This window comes from Molothrus ater, chromosome 4, assembly GCF_012460135.2.
Source record: "Molothrus ater isolate BHLD 08-10-18 breed brown headed cowbird chromosome 4, BPBGC_Mater_1.1, whole genome shotgun sequence".
Taxonomy (NCBI): domain Eukaryota; kingdom Metazoa; phylum Chordata; class Aves; order Passeriformes; family Icteridae; genus Molothrus; species Molothrus ater.
Genome location: NC_050481.2, coordinates 69,131,748 through 69,150,189, shown reverse-complemented (window position 1 = coordinate 69,150,189; position 18,442 = coordinate 69,131,748). Strand labels below are relative to the sequence as shown.

At 43.1% G+C, this 18,442-nt stretch overlaps 2 protein-coding genes across 7 annotated transcripts in view; one reads left to right on the top strand and one right to left on the bottom strand.

Moving 5' to 3' along the window:
• The window catches only part of LOC118685845 (uncharacterized), a 77,481-nt gene extending 71,795 nt beyond the window's left edge, over nucleotides 1-5,686 (bottom strand). For 3 of the 6 annotated variants that reach the window (XM_036381537.2, XM_054514538.1, XM_036381538.2), the window contains exon 1: nucleotides 5,166-5,686. In XM_036381537.2, coding sequence (XP_036237430.1) covers nucleotides 5,166-5,616 — 451 coding nt within the window. In that variant the 5' untranslated portion in view covers nucleotides 5,617-5,686. Of the gene's footprint in view, nucleotides 1-2,967; nucleotides 3,050-5,165 lie in introns of all 6 variants that reach the window. The other 3 variants (XM_036381539.2, XM_036381540.2, XM_036381536.2) reach the window with 3 other exon arrangements.
• CTNNA2 (catenin alpha 2) overlaps nucleotides 5,327-18,442 on the top strand; it is a 478,376-nt gene continuing 465,260 nt past the window's right edge. The window contains exon 1 of the mRNA XM_054514537.1: nucleotides 5,327-5,534. The gene's annotated coding sequence lies outside the window, so the exon portion shown is untranslated. The remainder of the gene's footprint in view (nucleotides 5,535-18,442) is intronic.

Sequence of the window (18,442 nt, the reverse complement as noted above, 5' to 3'; positions counted from 1 at the left end):
GCAAAACACAGGAGAAGCAAATGAGATAAGAATTGTTTTCCTTTTTCTCTGAGGCTTCTCAGCTTCCCAGGAGAGAAATCTTGGCAAAGGGATTTTTCCAGAAAATACGACAGTGAAAAGTGACTCTCCATAAAATTTAATTTAAATTTAAATTTAAATATCCTGCAGGATGGAAAGGCCTCACTGTGCTGCTCATGGAACACCCAGCACAGTAGGAAATATTCAGTGCAGGAAATATTTTTGACACATTTACTTGAGCAATACAGTGCTCAAGTAAATGTGTCAAAAATGACACACCCAAACTGAAATTCAGATAATCAAATGTGTTCAGGGACAGGGAGTGATGTTACTCAATCCCTGGTTATTTATGTCCACTCAGTTAAGTCTAAAAAGAAATGTCTTATTATACAAGGCACTGCAAGACCTTTTGGGAGCTGCTGACAACCTGCCTTCAGTACAGGTAGCCAATTATCTGCATTAAAGCAAGTTGGTTTGTCTTTAAACATCACTGGGCCTAAAAGAAGCTTCAAGTATTCCAAGTTCCACCTGCAGCTTTCAGTCTGAATTGCCTGTGAGATAGAGTCTCCTCCATTTCTCTCACTTAGATATCATTAAAATGATTATTTTCCTTAAAAGCCCTCACTAGTCTTAGCTTCCCTGTTCTCCAAAATTCTCTTTTTCACTAAAGCAACAAATGCTGTACAAATAGGAAAAGGCATTCAGGATCAGGTGGTGAAGAAAGCCCATTTTGACACAGAGGTATTGAGATAATAACAGAAGATGCAAGAACTCAAAAAAGTTCTTGAAGCAAACAATCAAAATGGTTTTCAGCAATGATCTCTCTTGGTGCAGAAGAAAGTTCTACAACAGAAAAGATGAGTAAAAGGTGTGGAGGGTTTTTTTATGTGTACACAGAGACAATGCTGAGACTTTATGCTGGGGAAAGGGGGGAAATTCCTGCTGTGGTATTCTCCCAAGAGCGAGATGTAGAGATAAAAACACAGTTTGTAATGCTTCAAGAAGCAGACTAAGCTATTGTAAGACTGAAAACACGTCAAATATTTAGTCTAACTGAAGAAGCTGATATTGTACAGTACTTAGATGCAAGGAAAATACAAGAAAACAGAGGAAAAAAAGAAAAAAGGGATAAATTATGTGACAGATATTATAGCAAAAGATAAATGTCCAGGTAAGCCAGTTGTGAGGGAAAAAAGAGATTTTTTTAAAATGTAACTGATTGTTACATTTAAAAAAAAAAGACAAAAAGCTAGAATTAGCATGAAGAAATAATATAGTGATTATATTTATAAACATGTTCAGTTTAATTTTAGATCTATCCTCAATGTAATTCCTTCTGGCATGCTGGAAAAGATTACAGTTTTAGGCTGTTGTCCTCACTATCAAAGTAACTTTGTCAGAGAACACGTCACATGTAATTTTATGGAGAAAATCTGTATTTGCTGGAGTTTAATGGTAGGCAGAAGAAAATTATTTACACTACACTACATCATGTCAAGGTCCCTCCTTTCTAATATTGTTATTAAAGAGAAAAAAATTCCAAAGATGATTCAGAAAGTCAAGTTCAGATCTGTCTGGGCATCAGCAAACTATAGATTAACATTTGGAAACCAGACTGCTGCGTGCTGAAATTTGCTGTGTGCTAGATATCCTGGAACCAACAATCTGCCTGGAAAGCCACATTTACCAAAGCAGAGTTCCTTGAGCAGAGAAACTCACCCTCCCCTTGATTTCCTTTCCTTGTTATCCCAGGGAGCACACAGCTTTGAGTTCTTCCAAGAGGAACGCACTCAGAGAACCCCGAGGCTCATCCTGCCGTGTAAATCCTGTGAACTGTCCCCAGAGCTCACAAGACACCACAAATTCTGTGCATCCTCCTTCTGGTTGGTCCCTCTGTCCTTACAGAGTTCAATCCATGATCCCAGTCCTGCCCTGATGGCCTTTCCAGATCTAAGGGCTGCTCCACCTTTAGGAGGTCAATGGGCACAGTCAGGGGGGTTCATCTTGCACAAAACCCGCTTAATAACTGGGTTCTAGATCATGACAGGCAGCTCCACAGTGATACACAACTAAAAAAAAGGCAAAACAACCCATCCATGCATATTTCACTCAAGCAGAACAGTCCTTTTGTCTTGCTAGTCCAAGTGCCCAATATCTCCACTGGTTTGGTGATGTTTCTTCTCTCTCCATGGCTGGATGTTGGCAGTGGGAGATGTCATGGAGTCAAAAGCATTTGTTTGGAGCTGTCCCCTGGCTGGTGTGAGATACATTCACTCACTGAGCAGCTTAGCAGCTTATCTCAGTTTTTAGTAAACAAAGTTTTTAGTGGCATCAAATTCAGTTTTCTTCTTTTTCTTTGAGACAGTGATAAAAATAAGAGTGATTTCTTTCTTTTAGTGGCATCAAATTCAGTTTTCTTCTTTTTCTTTGAGACAGTGATAAAAATAAGAGTAATTTCTTTCTTTCCTTTAGGTTATTGAGTGATTTCAAAAATCACTCAATAACCTAAAGGAAAGAAAGAAATGACAGAGCTTCCTTCAGGACCGTGAAAAAGTAAGTTCACAGAGCTCTTCCAGATCTTCAGATTTCTTCATGGAATTCTGGGAGATCTCTTAGCAACAGTCCAGCAATCCATGTCTTCTGTCTCAGATAAAAGTGATCTGGACTAGGTAAGTAACCTCATTTATTTCTGAAAGTGACACACTTTAAACCAAAACATACAAAACCAGCTGAATGAATCCTTAGGTTTAAATTTACAAGAGATGCATTTGAAGCCTTGCTACTGGTGAAGGGGAGAAATACTATTTTTCATAATCATGCTGATTTATTATTTGTGGTCTTACACGTACACTATAGCTCATGCTCATTTCAGTCAGATGCCTGAAGGAACATTTAGCTGACATTCAATTAGCAAAGTAATGCAGAGTGATAAAGCAGTAGGTAATTTACCATGTTCTGTTTGGGAACTTTCCTTGTTGCCATTAATATTCACAATACATCAGCCAGATCCAAAGGAAGGCACTGCCCCTACCTAGAACAACAAGCAATCCAAAAACATTTGGATTACAAAAATATAGGCAAGAAACAGAAGGTCTGTAGGTAACAGTTTCCTCACATCACACAGATCCATTTAACAGGGTGGGAAGGACAACAGTACCTAGAAAAGGAATTTGGTGCCACCTGCAAACCTATTAAAGCACAAACTAAACCCCCAGTTTGCCTTGCACCAAGAATTTGCATCTCATCATAAAGCCTAGCATGGTCTCTGCTCACACCTGACACTGTGAGATTATAATAATTTCAAGTATTTCTGTACACTACTGACTGTGACTACTTCCAGCTACATGGCTGCACCAAGTATGTGCCATGCAGCATCTGGTCACATTTAAATTCATATTTAAATGAGTTCTTGCCTAAGAAATTTTTTTCCCCAGTTTCAGTCCCTGAGAGAAGGTTCCTATGCAGCTCCACTCCTCACTTATTCCCTGTAAGAATGAATATAGATCCTGACTGTATTTTTATATGGGAAAAGAGAAGAAAAAGACTGGAAACTGCTGCCTCTACTTGAGGCCCATCAGTCACCTGTACCACTAGCATCATTCCCATAGAGGCTGAGGCAGGGAAATTGTTTTGGCAAGATCCCTGCAAGCCTAAAACTGTCAAGCAAAGGTAAAAGCAAGGGAGGACTCCTCCCCCTCCCCTCCTTGTTGCCTGTGAGTTTCTGTAGAAGCCAGGGAAGCAGATGGATGCCACAAGAGGTGCAAAGGATGCCTGGAACGACAGCACGTCAGTGGGATCTGCATGGGAATGGCAAAATCCCCTGGTGACACCCACGCTCCACAGGGATCTTCCTCCACACCTGGGGTTTGGAGCAGGATGGTGGCAGCACGTTCTGGCCAAGAGAGACAGCAGAAGGTGCTGCCAGCGTAGTGAAAAAGAAAAAATAAGGTTGGTAGGATGAGCAAGGGGGAAATGAAAGTGCAAGGCTTTGCAGAGAAGACCAAAGCCTGGTGTTTGGTGTACAGAATCAGCAAATCACAGAATCAATTAGGTTGGAAAAGACCTCCAAGATTTGAGTCCAACCAACGACCCAACATCACCGAGTGCCACGTCCAGTCTTTCCTCAAACACCTCCAGGGATGGTGACTCCATCACCTCCCTGGACAGCCCTGACCCAACATCACCGAGTGCCACGTCCAGTTTTTCCTCAAACACCTCCAGGGATGGTGACTCCATCACCTCCCTGGACAGCCCTGACCCAACACCACTGAGTGCCACGTCCAGTCTTTCCTTAAACACCTCCAGGGATGGTGACTCCATCACCTCCCTGGACAGCCCATCCCAATGTCTAACCACCCTTTCTGTGAAGAAATCCCTCCTAAAGTCCAACCTGAAGGTCCCCTGGAGCAGCTTAAGGCTGTGACCTGTCATCCTGTCGCTGGCTCCCTGGGACCCTACACCCTCCTGTCAGGTAGGGCTGCCGAACACCCAAGGAAGAAAGGACACACACAGAGTTTCTGCAGTTGAACAGAACAGGAGAACCGAGGCTCCTGCCATCAGTCCTGACGGTCCATCCATACCCCACCGCTCTTCCTTCCCCTGCGAGGCGCCTGAGGCAGCGCTCGGGCCATGACGGGGGCGCACCCAGAGAGCGTCTCCAGCTCCTCGTCCCAGCCCTGCTGCTCCCGGCGCTGTTCCCGGGCCACCCGGCTGTGCCCGGAGAGCCCCCGCTGCCGGCACTGCCTGCAGAGAATATCGGGGTGGTTTGGGCTGGAAGGGCACCCGGAGCCCATCTCGATCCATCCCTGCCTCGGGCAGGGACAGCTCCCACTGTGCCAGCTCGCTGCAAGCCGGTCCAACCCGGCCTTGGGCACTTCCAGGGATGGGGCGCCTGCAGCTTCCCTAGGCAACCTGTGCCAGGGCCTCACCGCCCTAACACAGAGGGATTTATTCCTATTATCTAATCCAAACGCCCTCTCTTTCAGTGCGAACCCATTCCCTTCGTGCTGTCACAGCCCGCTCTCGTAAACAGCCTCTCCATCCCTCCCGTGCCTCCCGCCGCTCCTGCGCCTCCCGCTCCGCACCGCCCGCACCGGGGCCGCGTCCCCCGCTCCCGCAGCGCCCGTGCCCCGCTCTCAGCCCCGCACCTGGCGCAGCCGTGCCCGCTCCATACTCACGGCCGGCCCCGGAGCCGGGAAAGCGGCGGGTCCATCCCTCCCTCCCTCGTCGGCAGCGCCCGGCGGCGCAGGCGCGCTGCCGCCTCCTCCCCCCGTGGCTGTGGCGGGGCGGCCGCGGCGGCAGCGCCCGGCTCCCCTCAGAGCCGAGCGAGCGCGGCTCGGGCCGGCGGCGGGAGGAGGGAGCGAGGCGAGCGGGGAGGCGGGGACCGGGCGAGGGAGCCGCGCCGCACACCCGGCCCGTCAGTGACCGGCGCTGCTGGGGAGGAGGAGGAGGTGGCGGAGGAGGAGGCGGCGGCGGCGGCGGCGAGAGATTCTCCCACCCCCACCCACCGAGCTGAGGTGAGGCCAGGGCAAAGCATCCTCCTTTCTTCCCCTCATCCCTTCTCCCTTTCATCCTTCCTCCCGACCTCCTTCCTTTCATCCTTCTTTCCTTATCCTCCTTCCCCCTTATCTCGCCTTCTCCTCATCCTTCCCTGCGCTTCCTAGTCCTCCTTTCCTTTCTTCTCTCCTTAGCCACCTTTCTCTACTCCTCCCCATCCCCCAGGCTCCCTCTCCCCGTGCCCACATTTCGCACCCTCCAGATATAATAATCTTGCCTTCCCCCCCACCCCCCCCCCTCCGGTTTTCCTTTTTTTTTTTTTTTTTAATGCAATTTCAATTCTCGCGCAGTGAAAGACCGGGAGAGGGAAAGAGACAGAGTCGGTCACAGAGATAATCCCCCCCCTCCTGTAAAGAATAGATTTGAATTAATGGTCATTTGGTGGTGCGTGTATTATGGGAAGAGGGGGATTATATTTAGGGAAGAAAAGAGAGGGTCAGAGGTGTGTTGTTCCACTTATTCATCTATTTACCCGCCATCACTTCGAGGTGAAACCTGGCTCCTTATTATCTTAAGTCTTTTTTTTTTTTTTTTTGTGGGTATTGTTTGAAATTATTCTCCTTTCTTCGGGCGTTAGACGCTGCTTCCTCCCTTTTATCCATCGCCCTGTGCGTCCCTGCGCTCTGCGGTCGCCGCTGCTCCGATTGTGTGCGGGGAAGGGTCGCGGGGAGCGGGCTGCGGGCACCTCCTCCATCTCCATCCCCATCCCTTCCCTCCAGGCCTCTCCCGGGCTCTGAGACCTTCCCAAGCCCCCGCTGCACATCCCGAGAGGTGCCAGCTCCCAGCAGAAGATCCGCTCCGCTGGCGAGGAGCGAAAGTTTAAAGCGTGGCTTTGTCTTTGCGAGGAGCCGTGGGGATGCTGGCTGGAAAGCGACGGCAGCCCAAGTGTCTCCTTGCGGGGCTCCTTGGGGTGGGAGAAGTTTTTTCCTCGGCCATGGTGGTGGTGATGGGGAGTGCCAGGCTTGCCTGGCTGCCGTGCCCACCTGGGAGGTGGCGTTGGGGATGCTCGGCGGGATATCCGAGGGCCAGGGCTTCGGGAAAGAAACTTTTATACATATTTACAGTGGGTTTTAACAGGCACTCCCTCCTCTGGAGGTTTGGAGGGGTGAGTGCCCTCCCTGGTGTCTCGCTGGCTGTGTGTTATGCCTGGGTTCTTCTAAGGTTCTTTTTTCTCTGTCACTTTGGTGGTTGTGTCTCTCTCCTGTGGAGCATTGATTTGGTTGCAGGCGTGCTTCGGACAATTCCAGCCTTTTGAAACTTCTGCTTGCTGAATTTGAAGTTCATTCTTCAGCAGGATAGAAACGTTTCAGCTCCCTTGTTGTTTTAGAAATTGACAGATACCACAGCAGCTGATGCTACAGCACAACTCTGTGAGCCTGGACATTTAACGTGTATGTTGTACATTACCTTGGCATGTATTCCTGGAAAATGTTGGATTTGTCAAGACTGCTGGGAGTGCTGTGTGTGTTTTGGAGTGCCAGGTGGATGAGGAGCATAAACAGGGGCAGGCTCAAAGGATGCTGCTGATGTGAACACCAGATTTTCCTGGCTTTGTGGCTATTACAATGCTGCTGGTTTTCCTTTCTTACCTGTAGTGCCTGTGATTGATACAATGCATTGTATCAGCCTTTTCATACTCCAGGTCAAACGGGATTCTTTCTAGAGGAGAAAAAGTACTGACATGAAGGGTGAAGTTCTGCACTCAATTGTGTAAATGCTTGTTTACAGAAATAGCACCTCAGCTGGGTACAAGGGAGCTGTAATTCCATTAATGGGCTCTGCTGGTGACAGAAGCCTCAACAGGAAAGCTCCAGTGTCACTCGAGCCCTTACATGGAAATACAACTGTAATTCATGCAGATTTGCTGAGAGCTCTTTTAATATTAATGTTGAGCATGCATGGTAGTACTGAAATGCCTTTGAAGCACTGAAAACCAGGAGTATTTGTAGACTGAGGCTTGGAAGCCAAAGGAAGCAATTAGATCTCCTGCTCTGACCCCTGACTGTTGGAGTCAGTTGGATTTCACCCAGTTACTCTTGAATGCAATAACGTGCATTTGGCTGAAACATGTTTTCCAGAAAAATTGGAATTTTGATCGGAAGACAGTGAGAGGTAGAGAATCTGCTGTTTATTAAGTTATTTGGCTTCAGCTTCCAGTCACTGGTTAATGATGTGCCTTTCTCCACTGTGCTAAAGAGCTCAAAGTATTTTCTTACCATGGAAGTATTTATCTGCTGTAACCCAGTATTCCCTCTCTTTTCTACTTGAAAAACCAAGTGAGCTGAAGTTCTTTAAATTTGTCACTGCATGCATTTCCTCACAACTCAGTTTCTGGGGATTGTTTTTTCCAAATCCACTTTTTCAGCATTTTTACGAAAACGTGAGCTGGATGCAGCACACCAGAGCTTTGTCTCAGGAGTGTTTTGTGTGTTTAAATATTACCTCTCTGGTGTTACTCTCCTGCTTCTGCATCACATTTACATATTAAACCTTCCTTTGCAGCCTTGCATTTTGATCTCCTTTTCTCTGGGTACTCTCCCTGTGGCAAACCCTTTGCAGGACTGTTTCTTTCCACAAGAGTTCATCATTCCCTAGACTGGCACGCGCTTTCCTGACTACAGCTTTACAACTTTGTTCTTGGCTTTTTAAAACAACATTTTGTTTCTAGCATTGATTGATTATACCCAACACTCCTGATGGCTTTTTGGAACTGATTTATCTCAGTTAGGTAGCACTCTATCAATTTATACTTGTGCAAATTATGTCATGATTTATGGTGTAGACTTACAAATAGTTGAAAAGGTGTTTTGTGGTAGTGGCTCCCCTTTGGGGAGTTCCATGATAATGTGAGTTATGTTGTGATGAGTTCTTCTCAAAAGCTGCTCTTTTTTCTTTTTGAGATGTCACTTAACCAGTTCTTCACCAGTTTAATTGGTTCTGTTTGGTTGTCAGGCTCTCACAGAACACTGCACTAATGCCAGAGAAGTTTATACAGGCAGACAGATATTTCTGCCAATTGGAAGTCTCAGTCATATCAAGGAATTAAATCACAATCTTTTTAGTAAGTCAGCTTTCATTATTTTACTTCCTATTATTTGTTACAGAGAGCTCTGAGGTATCAGTTGAGTCCCCCATAACTTCTCTTTAATTATTGTTTTGTTCAGAACTGCCATTGTTCTAACCTTCCTATGGTTACAACCACAGCATATTTGTAACCTAAGTGTTCATTCAGACTGCTGGAATTACCCCAGGATTTTCAGAATTCCTAAAAATCTGTGCTGGTAGGACAGAGAACTCCTTGGACTCTTCTGGGAGTGCTTCTCCATGGTGATCTTTGGTCCTGCTGACCAAAAATATTTACTGCAAAGTAACACTCTTTTCACATGGTACTTACGATGAGATGGAAAAGTAATTAATATTCTCATGAGGTACCAGGGAATCATCAGCTTCTTTGCACATGCAGAATTGCTTTTTGAATGCATCTGCCCTTTTGCACTATTGGTGTAGCTCAGAGTCCCTGTTTAGCACCACACCTGTGTGACAGCTGAGATTTATTTCTTTTGTTCCTGCAGTTCCCCCCTGCTTTTTTTTTTCCTGCTGCCAAGAAATGTCTTCATCCTCACCTATTAGTTTTTTACACCTACTGTTTCAAAAAGTATGATTTTTTTATCTCTTAACACTTTTCTTCTTGTTACATATGAATTAGAAACACAGTATTTATTGAAATCTGTTTTGTGGTCAAATTGTAGTAGTTATGACAATGCCTTGCAGGTATTACATGCTGTCTGAACACACCAGCATGAGATTATTTTATTTTTTTTTTCTGTCTAGAACGACAGAGATGTTTTGTTACATTTTAGGTGAGTAGGCTTTGCTTTTAATACAGCTTATTCTAAGGATTGGCTAAAGAAAGCTGAACTCTTTATTCACTTGCTCCACAGTTTGTTCATAGGTGTATAAAGCAAAGGAATACTTTGAATTTAGATATAATATCAAATGGTCATGGGAAGATGAAGGGCAGCTATGCAGAAATAATAAAAAAAAAATCACAGAATGGTTTGGGTTGAAAGAGACCTTAAAGCTCATCCAGTCCGACTCCCTTGCCATGGGCAGGGGCCTTCATTATCCCAGGCTGCTCCAAGAACCAATGTCCAACCTGGCTTTGGACACCTCCAGGGATCCAGGGGCAGCCACAGCTTCTCTGTGCCTCACTCACAGGGAAGCAGGAGTAAGTAAAGAATACGATATGCAGTTGGAAATGAGAAGGGCAGTGTGCAGGAATGAAGAGTAGCAGCCCATACCTGTTAGTCCTTAGAGTGGCATGCTTAGGACATAACTTGCTGGGAGGTTTTGTGGCTCAGGTCTGTAGGAATTGCTCCCTTAGAGCTGCTTTAGGTGAGATACAAGAAGGAGACGGGAAAAAGACCAGAATGGGAAGATGAAAGTTACAAAAAGAAAGTTGTATTTCACAGGAGAGTGAGAGCTACTCCTGACTAGGATGAACTTGTTGATTTTGTATAAACACTACATTTGTTACATTTGTTGGGATTAAGTGCTGTGAAAACTTTGCTGAGGCACAGCTTTCCAAGGGAGCAGGGGCAGCTGAGGCTCTCCTTCCTCTCTGGAGCTCCAGTAGTGATGGGTGAGATCCTCCAGCTGGATCCACAACACCTGAACCTGGCTGGGAGCAAAGTGCTGCTGAGTCCAGCCTGCCCTGGGCAGTGCTGGAAATTAAAAATAGACAGGATTTTTTAAAGACTACTGTAGAAAAGGTTGAAGTGACAACAAAGACCAGAAACCAGTTTGTTTTTTTATATAAAGAAGTGGTTGGTATCTCAGCCACTGTAAGTTCTGTTAACCACTGGTAAGACCGCTGTAAGTTCTGGTGCCCCCAAGAAGGACATGGAATTGCTGGAGCAGGTCCAGAGGAGAGCCAAGAAGTTGCTAAGAGGAGCAGAGCATCTTCCCCATGGAGACAGGTTGGGAAAGTTGAGGTTGTTCACTCTGGAGAGGAGAAGGTTGTGTGGGGACCTCACAGCACCTCCCAGTATCTGAAGGGGCTGCAGGAAATCCAAAGTGGGATCCTTCATCAGGAACTTCAGTGACAGGACAAGGAGTGATGGGTTTAAGTTGAAAGAGGGGAAATTTAGGTTAGAAATACAGAGAAATTCATCCCTGTGAGGATGATGAGGCCCTGGCACAGGGTGCCCAGAGAAGCTGTGGCTGTCCTTGGATCCCTGGAAGTGTCTCAAGGCCAGGTTGGACAGGGCTTGGAGCAACCTGGGATAGTGGAAGGTGTCCCTGCCCATGGCAGGGGGTGGAACAAAATGGTCTTTAATGATTCCAAACCATTCCATGATTCTATTCTGATTTTAAGTTAATCCATTGTGGCTTCTTACTGTCTTAGAGGAATCCATGGTGCATCTAAATATATCCCAGAGTGATAACACTGTTGTATCAAGTCTTTGGTTGGGCAGGCTCAGCACTCTGTGGCTGTAAATGAATTTTGTATCAGGTTTCTGTATAAGAGCTCTACATCTCAGTTTTCCCATGGTTTCCTCAGCATCACACATGGAGTGAGCAGTGATATCTGGTTCCAAGCCCTGGTTGCTTACAGAAAGGCTTTCCTGAATGTTTCCAAACACTAGGATAGGTTGAAGTCATATTTATACAACAAAAGATCAGCTGCTCTGGGGAAATAAACTGCTGTGACCATCAGTTACCAGTACAGTTGGTTGGAAGGCAGGATTTTTGTGTTCCTTGTGTTTTGAATAATTTTTTTGTTTTGGCATGAAACAAACAGGCGAATTTTAAAATTGCCAGCAAAATGAACAATCTTTCCCCTGGCAGGACTCTCCCTTCTCCCCCCACTCCCATACACATTTTATTGTTTCAGATTTAGATGTCTTGTGCTGTCATCAGACAAAGCATTTTGACTTTGGAAGGGGCAGGAGGAAAGCTTTTCTCTAGTTTTTCTTTGGTTGTGTGGACAAAGCACACCTTTCCTTGAAGTACTGTAACTCTGCTGAATCAGCATTTTCTGATAGCCAGGCCTTTTTTTTTTTTTTTTTTTTTTTTTTCCCCTCCTTTGGAATATTTTTTGTCTAGCTGTTCTTTTCAGCCACATCACCCCCTGCATTAGTATTCTGCTACAGAGAACAGTGGGGAGACATTTTCAACGTTGCAGCAGAGACTGCCCAAGTTTTCAGGCTTCTTAAGTAATGAGAATTGCTCAGTTAAGTGAACCAGAATCCTGTAACATTTAGAACATCTCACAGGGGTTGCATTTGAAAGGTAAGAAAACCAGTAGATTTTGTAGTTATACCAAATAATTTCTGAGTTCAGAGTATTTCCAAGATATTTTTGTAGATACACCACTCTGCTGTTTTTTACTGGTGTTACAGTCATTATTATGTGACATTTCTTTCTCCTGTGGACTTGTCCTTTTCTTTGAAGCTTTGTGTTAAAAAAAACAACAAGCATATGTTACAATATGCTTAATGCAGACAAGAGTATTCAAATGGAAGGCAATTTGAGTGTAAGTGGAACTTAAATTCTGAATACAAGAAGTGGAAGTGGTTTTGGTCAGGGGAGGCTCCCAGTTGCCCAGGTGACTTCTGCAAATGGGGCTTAAGCTTTTAAGTTACTTAAAGCTTCTAAATGGATTATTCACTTTGCTCTTCTCTACAACTAATCAAGCTTAATTTTTGATATGCTGTTATTTACTAACAAAACCCACTCACTCTTACATATTTCATCTTTGTGGCATTTCTCCATTAAAGCCCATTCAGCACAGCAGGAGCAGCTGAATCTCCCAGTTCTCTCAGTTGTGCTTGTAAGGGAAGGATCAATTGGAAATATTCCTTATGTTTTAAACACAGAAGCTATGTCCATCCTGTGCAGAGCTGACAAAACCACTTCTATCAGTTCTCTATGTCTTTTCAGACATCAAAAGGAACTCCAGAAGGCTTCTTCCTAGAGACTGAACTTTCAAGTTAGACTGTGGAGTAAAGCACTTAAAAATGGACTAAAATGTTGGTCAGCACTGGTTTTAGTTCTGTTCTAGTGCCATCATGGCAGTGGCAATAGTTGTGTCCTTTGCAGAGGATCTACACTAAGAAAAATGAATAAACTCTTGCAATAAGAGGCATAAGAATTATTTGCAAACAGATAATGAGAGGCACTTGTTTTTATGTAATTAGGGTTTTTTTTTTTCTCCTTTGCTACTTCTAGAAAAAGATTTTGTTGTATGCTTCTTGGGATAGTGAAATTTCTTCTTCAAGGCTGTTCTGTAACTTTAATTCAGAGGGTTCTGTAAATTAATATTTTAAAGTAAATGAATGAACATGAATCAACAGGAAATAGGTGTGATGTCCTCTGTCATTAAATACTAACTTTCTTGAATGTTGTTATCAGGCTTTCTTTCAGATATAAAATTACCAGCTGTGATAAGTTACTCATGGTTAATTCTTCATGATATTTGTGGAGAAACTGAATATAGAACCCAAATACTATTTTTTCCTTCTGCATCTGTGTAAAAAATCATACTATGAAAATGGTTGTTTTATTTTTTACAGGAATAGAACAAGATTGATTCTAACATTTTTTTAATTGAGACAATATTTAAGTAAAGTTGTGTCATCTGTGCTTGGTTTTGATAGAGAATTTATCAAAGTGCTTCATAAATTGTTATCCCATGGTTACAAATGTTGACTGTTCAGATAAGAGACTGTAGAGATTTATAAGGAAAGGTATAAAATGGATAACTACTGAAATATGAAATGAGAAAAATCCATGGTAATCAGGAGAATAGTAAAAGATAATGAAAATATGTTGTAAAATATAGGAAAGCTGGTTACTTTAATTCCTGCAATTAAAATCCACAGGTGACTCCTTCAAATGAAGTTATAGAATAGCAAAGAAACAACTTCCATAAAAGTGCCATTTGTTATCTTTTTTTTTCCCCCTTAATGGGGTCAAAGTGAAAGAGATTGATATATTTGTATTGCAGCACATGAACTCCTTCCTAATTCTTGTGCAGATCGTCTTCAGTGCTTACTATAATCAAGTCAGAAATGCAAATTCAGAATTACAGCTGCTTAGTCTAATTTTAAACGTCTCTATTATCTCCGTCATCTCCATTCCCAGTGCTTGGATGCTCCCAGAAATACTTCTAAGAACAAGAAACCCTCAGGAAGCCTGTGAATGAAGGAGGATGAGGTGTAGCAGGGAGAGAATCAGGATAAAAATGCTCTGACAAATGTCCTGCTCAGCAGGAGCGCTGCTGGGAGGCTGCAGAGTTTGCTGGGCTGTTCCTTGCCTTGCATGGGTGGCCCCCAAGGTGCTCCCCCTAAAATTCCAGCTGAATTTCATTCAGCGTGTTTTGGACTCTTGGCCTTGCTAAGTGTTGCTTCTGGGTCACATCTGACACCCAGCAAGAACAGGAAGGTGAGGAAAGGAAAGAGGAGAGCTATTTCTATCCTGTGATTTAATTTTCCTTGTGTGGCTCAGGGAGCATTCTGTGTGTGGCTAAGGCAGCAAACTGAATCCCTTGATGCTCTCACACGCTTTTGCATCCTTGAACAAAGTTGAGCTTTTTTCTTTCACACTCCAATCCCAATCCTTGCATTCAGGCCTGAGCCCAGGGGATGCAGGTGAGTGTGGAGGAAGTGCTCAGGTGCTTTGTAGGTGCTAAGGAGCAGGGGGGACACAGCTCCTGGGCAGGATTGTCTTTGCTCATTCAGGGTTTGGATGAAAATCAGCATCAAATCTCACACACATGGTATCATTCTCTGTATGTTTTCCTTATCTTCTGAATAACTTAAGTGCATTTCCAAAGCATTTTCTGCAAATGCTTTATGGTTTGCTTTGTTCCCATTCTGTACCTACTACCAATTTTGTTTACAATTTCAGCCTAAGAACTAGAGAATGTCTCTGTTCAGATATTTACCTTCAGTTGGCTGGGTAAGAAACAGCATTTCATTATTGTTTTAAATTATATTTAATATATCTAATTATAATTTCCTTAATGTGATCAGTGAAACTATCACCTTGCTTCTTGTGGAGTCTTCTTGAAACTCCAGCCAAAGGTATTGGATGGTCCCAGGTGATCTCAAACGCTGCAGCACAACCTAATTTACATGACAGAGTAGTATGGAAGCATACATTTTGTGCAAACATAGCCAAAAAGCCTTCAGAATTAATGTCTTGAAGTAGTTGAGAAAGCTGAGTGACTGTAGTAGCCATGGTAACTTTTTTTTCTCTTTTGCTTTTAAGTGGAAACCTCAGTGATTACAAGGCTCTGTGTGAGCCTTAAGCTGGGGATCTGCTCAGCAAACTACAAATGTGGTGGCAGCAGAGGAAAAATCCCAGCTAGCTGGACAGATTGAACACAGGGAGAGCAGTGTGGATTGGGTGCAAAAATAGTAGGCTTGCAAACACAATTAGGTTGAGAGCTCTAATTGTGGCAGAGATGCTTTTTTGGAGGCTCCACACTCCATGCTCTCCTTTTTTGCTGCTAGTTTCAGAACTGTTTTGGCTTGACATGTGCTGAAGCTGCACATCCCCTTTAGCTCAGATGCTGCCAGACACTGACTTTGGACTGACAGATCCTCGCAAATTTGGTTGCATCCTAAGGGTGGAGTCAGCTTAACTTTATTTTAATTTTTTTATTGCTTTTGGGTTCACAAGAGTGAGGCTGAGATGCACTGGCAACATGAGTGTGTTCAGGTCTCTTGTCAGCTTAATGAGTTTATTTTTGCTAGGTGGTTGACAGTCAGCCAAAAGAAAGAAAAAATTACATAGCCCAAGAACAGCTTCTTGGCTGGTTTTTCATAAAAAGATCAGTCAGGAGGAAAAGGAAACACTAGAGATGGGTATTTTTAATATCAGTTTTCCATAATGGTGTAAAAATGGGGGTCTCTTTATTTTGCTCTCTCTGCGCCATAAACACATTAAAGGTGGGGTGAGGTCTGTTCTGTTGCCACAATATCCACAAAAAAGTTCTGTGCCACCCTCGGGGTGCTGCAGGATTTGTGATGTCTAAAGCTTGTCCTGGTCAACCCTTGGCAGATAATCCACAGGAATTAAATATTTCTTGAACCAGAGTGAGATGGGCTGTGGAATGGTTAGGACATCGGTGGATGAGGGAAATTGATGTTTGATTACACAAGAGGAACCTTTAAGGAAGGACTGAAAACCCCATTGCCCAGGAATCCATAGGAAGTGTTTCAAGGGCAAATCCTGGATGTGTGGACACACTGAAGAATGATACCCAGCTCAGGATATTCTGTGATTCTATAAAACAAGACATTGGAATTTAAACCCTTCAGGTGTGCTTGAAATTCCTGCTGAGAATTGCACAGTCTGATTGTGCCTCCAAAAGCTATGAGTGACCCTCTACACTCACCCCTTGGCTGGGCTGGTTTGGATATTTCTCTTTCATTGCTGTTTTTCATTAATAAGTTGTTTTTCATTGAGGTGAAAGCAAGATCGTGTAAATGAGGGAAGAATTTTGAAATCATTCTTTAAAAAAAAAACCGTGGTTTTAATAATTTCCACCTTGCTTTAACTGGAAATTGGAATGGAAGTCAGCTGCAATGCTCAGGTATGGGAAACACAGCAAAGCACAGCTGCTGTGGGACAGGTACATCACAGCAGGACTTTTAACAGCTGCCAGTAACTTAGAGGTCCTTTTATTAAGAGGAAAATATGTAAATATAAAAAAAGAAAAAGTCCTGTGTCTGAGCAGGTAAAGCTCCTTTATGTATTAAAACAAAACTAAAGCACCCACATTGAATCTAAACTCTGGTCTTCACTTAATCCTCCTTTTGCAGTAAATTCAGTGCTTTGAATCGGAAATCCATTCCTCCAGTTCAAGAAATGTGCAAAACATGAGGAACACTTAACAAGGACTGAGTAGAAAGATTTATTTTACCAGGAGCCTCTTCCAGCAGATGGTTTCTGGCTGTCTTGTTTAAGGGACTAGTTTGGGTGTTCAGATTATGCAAGATTAAATCCTTGATCCTCTGAAATTAATTACAGAATTTTCATCAGTGTTGCAAAGCTCTTTCCCAACACTTCTGGAGCTGGTTCTGCCTTTGGCTGTGGATTGTTTCTGTGTGTTTTAAGTGGAGCTGGAGCCAGTCCTGTGTGCTATTACAGTGATGTATAAATTGCTTCTATCTCTGGAAGTTCAAATGTTTTTCTGTATTACCTTGTAGAGCAGTTGTGAGCACTGATTGTGTCTGTTACATGCTTTAGAAAGCAAATTATTTATGTGAGCAGGAGGTTTGGTTTTTTTTCCATTTTAACATTAAAAAAAATTAGCAATAAGTATCTGGAACATCAGCTCTTTGCATCTGATTTCTGAGCTGCTGCAAATACACAATGCATACTGCTCAACCTTTCATTTTAATGGGTTATTTTTGTGTTGTTGTTGAATCCAAAGCCTGCTTTTCCTCTGAAGTGAAAAGCTTCTGTTGTCATGTTGGGCCAGTACAAGAAAACATTACAGGTGGATTTAATTCCCTAAATATGACAGAGAGACCTGGCAGTGTTCAGCTTTGCTCTTCACTTAGGGCACAGGGCTCGTGCAGCTCTGATTCTGTACAACATTCTGGGTAATAACTCAGTGCCAGAAGCAGCCCCAGCCATACCAAAGCACTGAGTATTTAATAAATTTCACTGTATTTCTCCCCAAAGGCGCTCACATGGATGGAAAGATGCCCTGGGAGGAACTACAACTCAGGGTCAGTCTTTAGTGTGACAGGTACATGAAATAATGGTGAAATTCCATGAGAGAACCAGCATTTTGGCAAAGTGAAAATAAAATTTCAATTGTCTTAAATTCTGGTTATTACAGACATGTGTTTATGTTCTGTGTGATGAATCTGAATTAACTCTGGGCATGTTGCTAAACACAGAGTTCTGTGGCAAACATCACAAGGAGGTGCAAGGTCTGTCAAGGGCAGTGGTCACAGTCAGCATGTTAGAAAGGATTCATTATTTGTTCCTCCAAGGAAGTTCTGGTGTCTGAGGAGAAACTGTTGTGTTTCCATTTTTGAATCCCCCTAAATAAAATGGATTTGGTGGAGGTGTGTAATCACTTGGATTTCTTCTGTCCCAGCAGTGATACCATACCACCCCTTACAGTCCTTGCACATCTTTAATCACCATTAAAGAAGCTGTTGGGTTTTTAATCTTATTTATTAAGGTCCTCTAGTGAAAATGCCAAGCAAAAACTCACTTTTACTGAAAGGTGTCCCTGCCCATGGCAGGAGGTTTGAAACTAAATGATCATTAAAGGCTCCTTCCAACCCAAACCACTGTGTCATCCTATTATTTTATTATTTTAAGAAATATTTTATGAAATATTTTAAGAAATGATTTTATTATTTTAAATAATTTTGTTGAGAGTCATTCCTAAAATTCAGACCAAAAAAGTGGATGTTTATATATTTCTAAATAATGGAGAGCAAATTACTTGTCAGTAATATTTTTAAAGCTAAAACCATTTGAATGGGTTACAGTTGAGTTCTGCACAGTATTGTGAAAAAGCTGAAAAATATGAAATGCTGTTTTTTATTATGCTAAATTATTGTGCTTCAGGTGATTCCCAGATATCTTATGTGTCAAAGTAATGAGCACTTCCCATGCTGAATTAGTTTTTGCTAAGTTAGGTTCTAAAGCCAAAGGAAAAACTTAATTTTTTAGAGCTGCATTTCTGTGAAGGTTGTTACAAAATGTGAATCATTGTAGTGATGCCTCAGTAAAATGCAATCTATTATTCCTTGTGTTTTATTTCAAGCCAGCTCAGTGTTGGGAGATGCTTTTTTGCTCCACTCTGGCTCAGAGTTGCTGCAGTCCA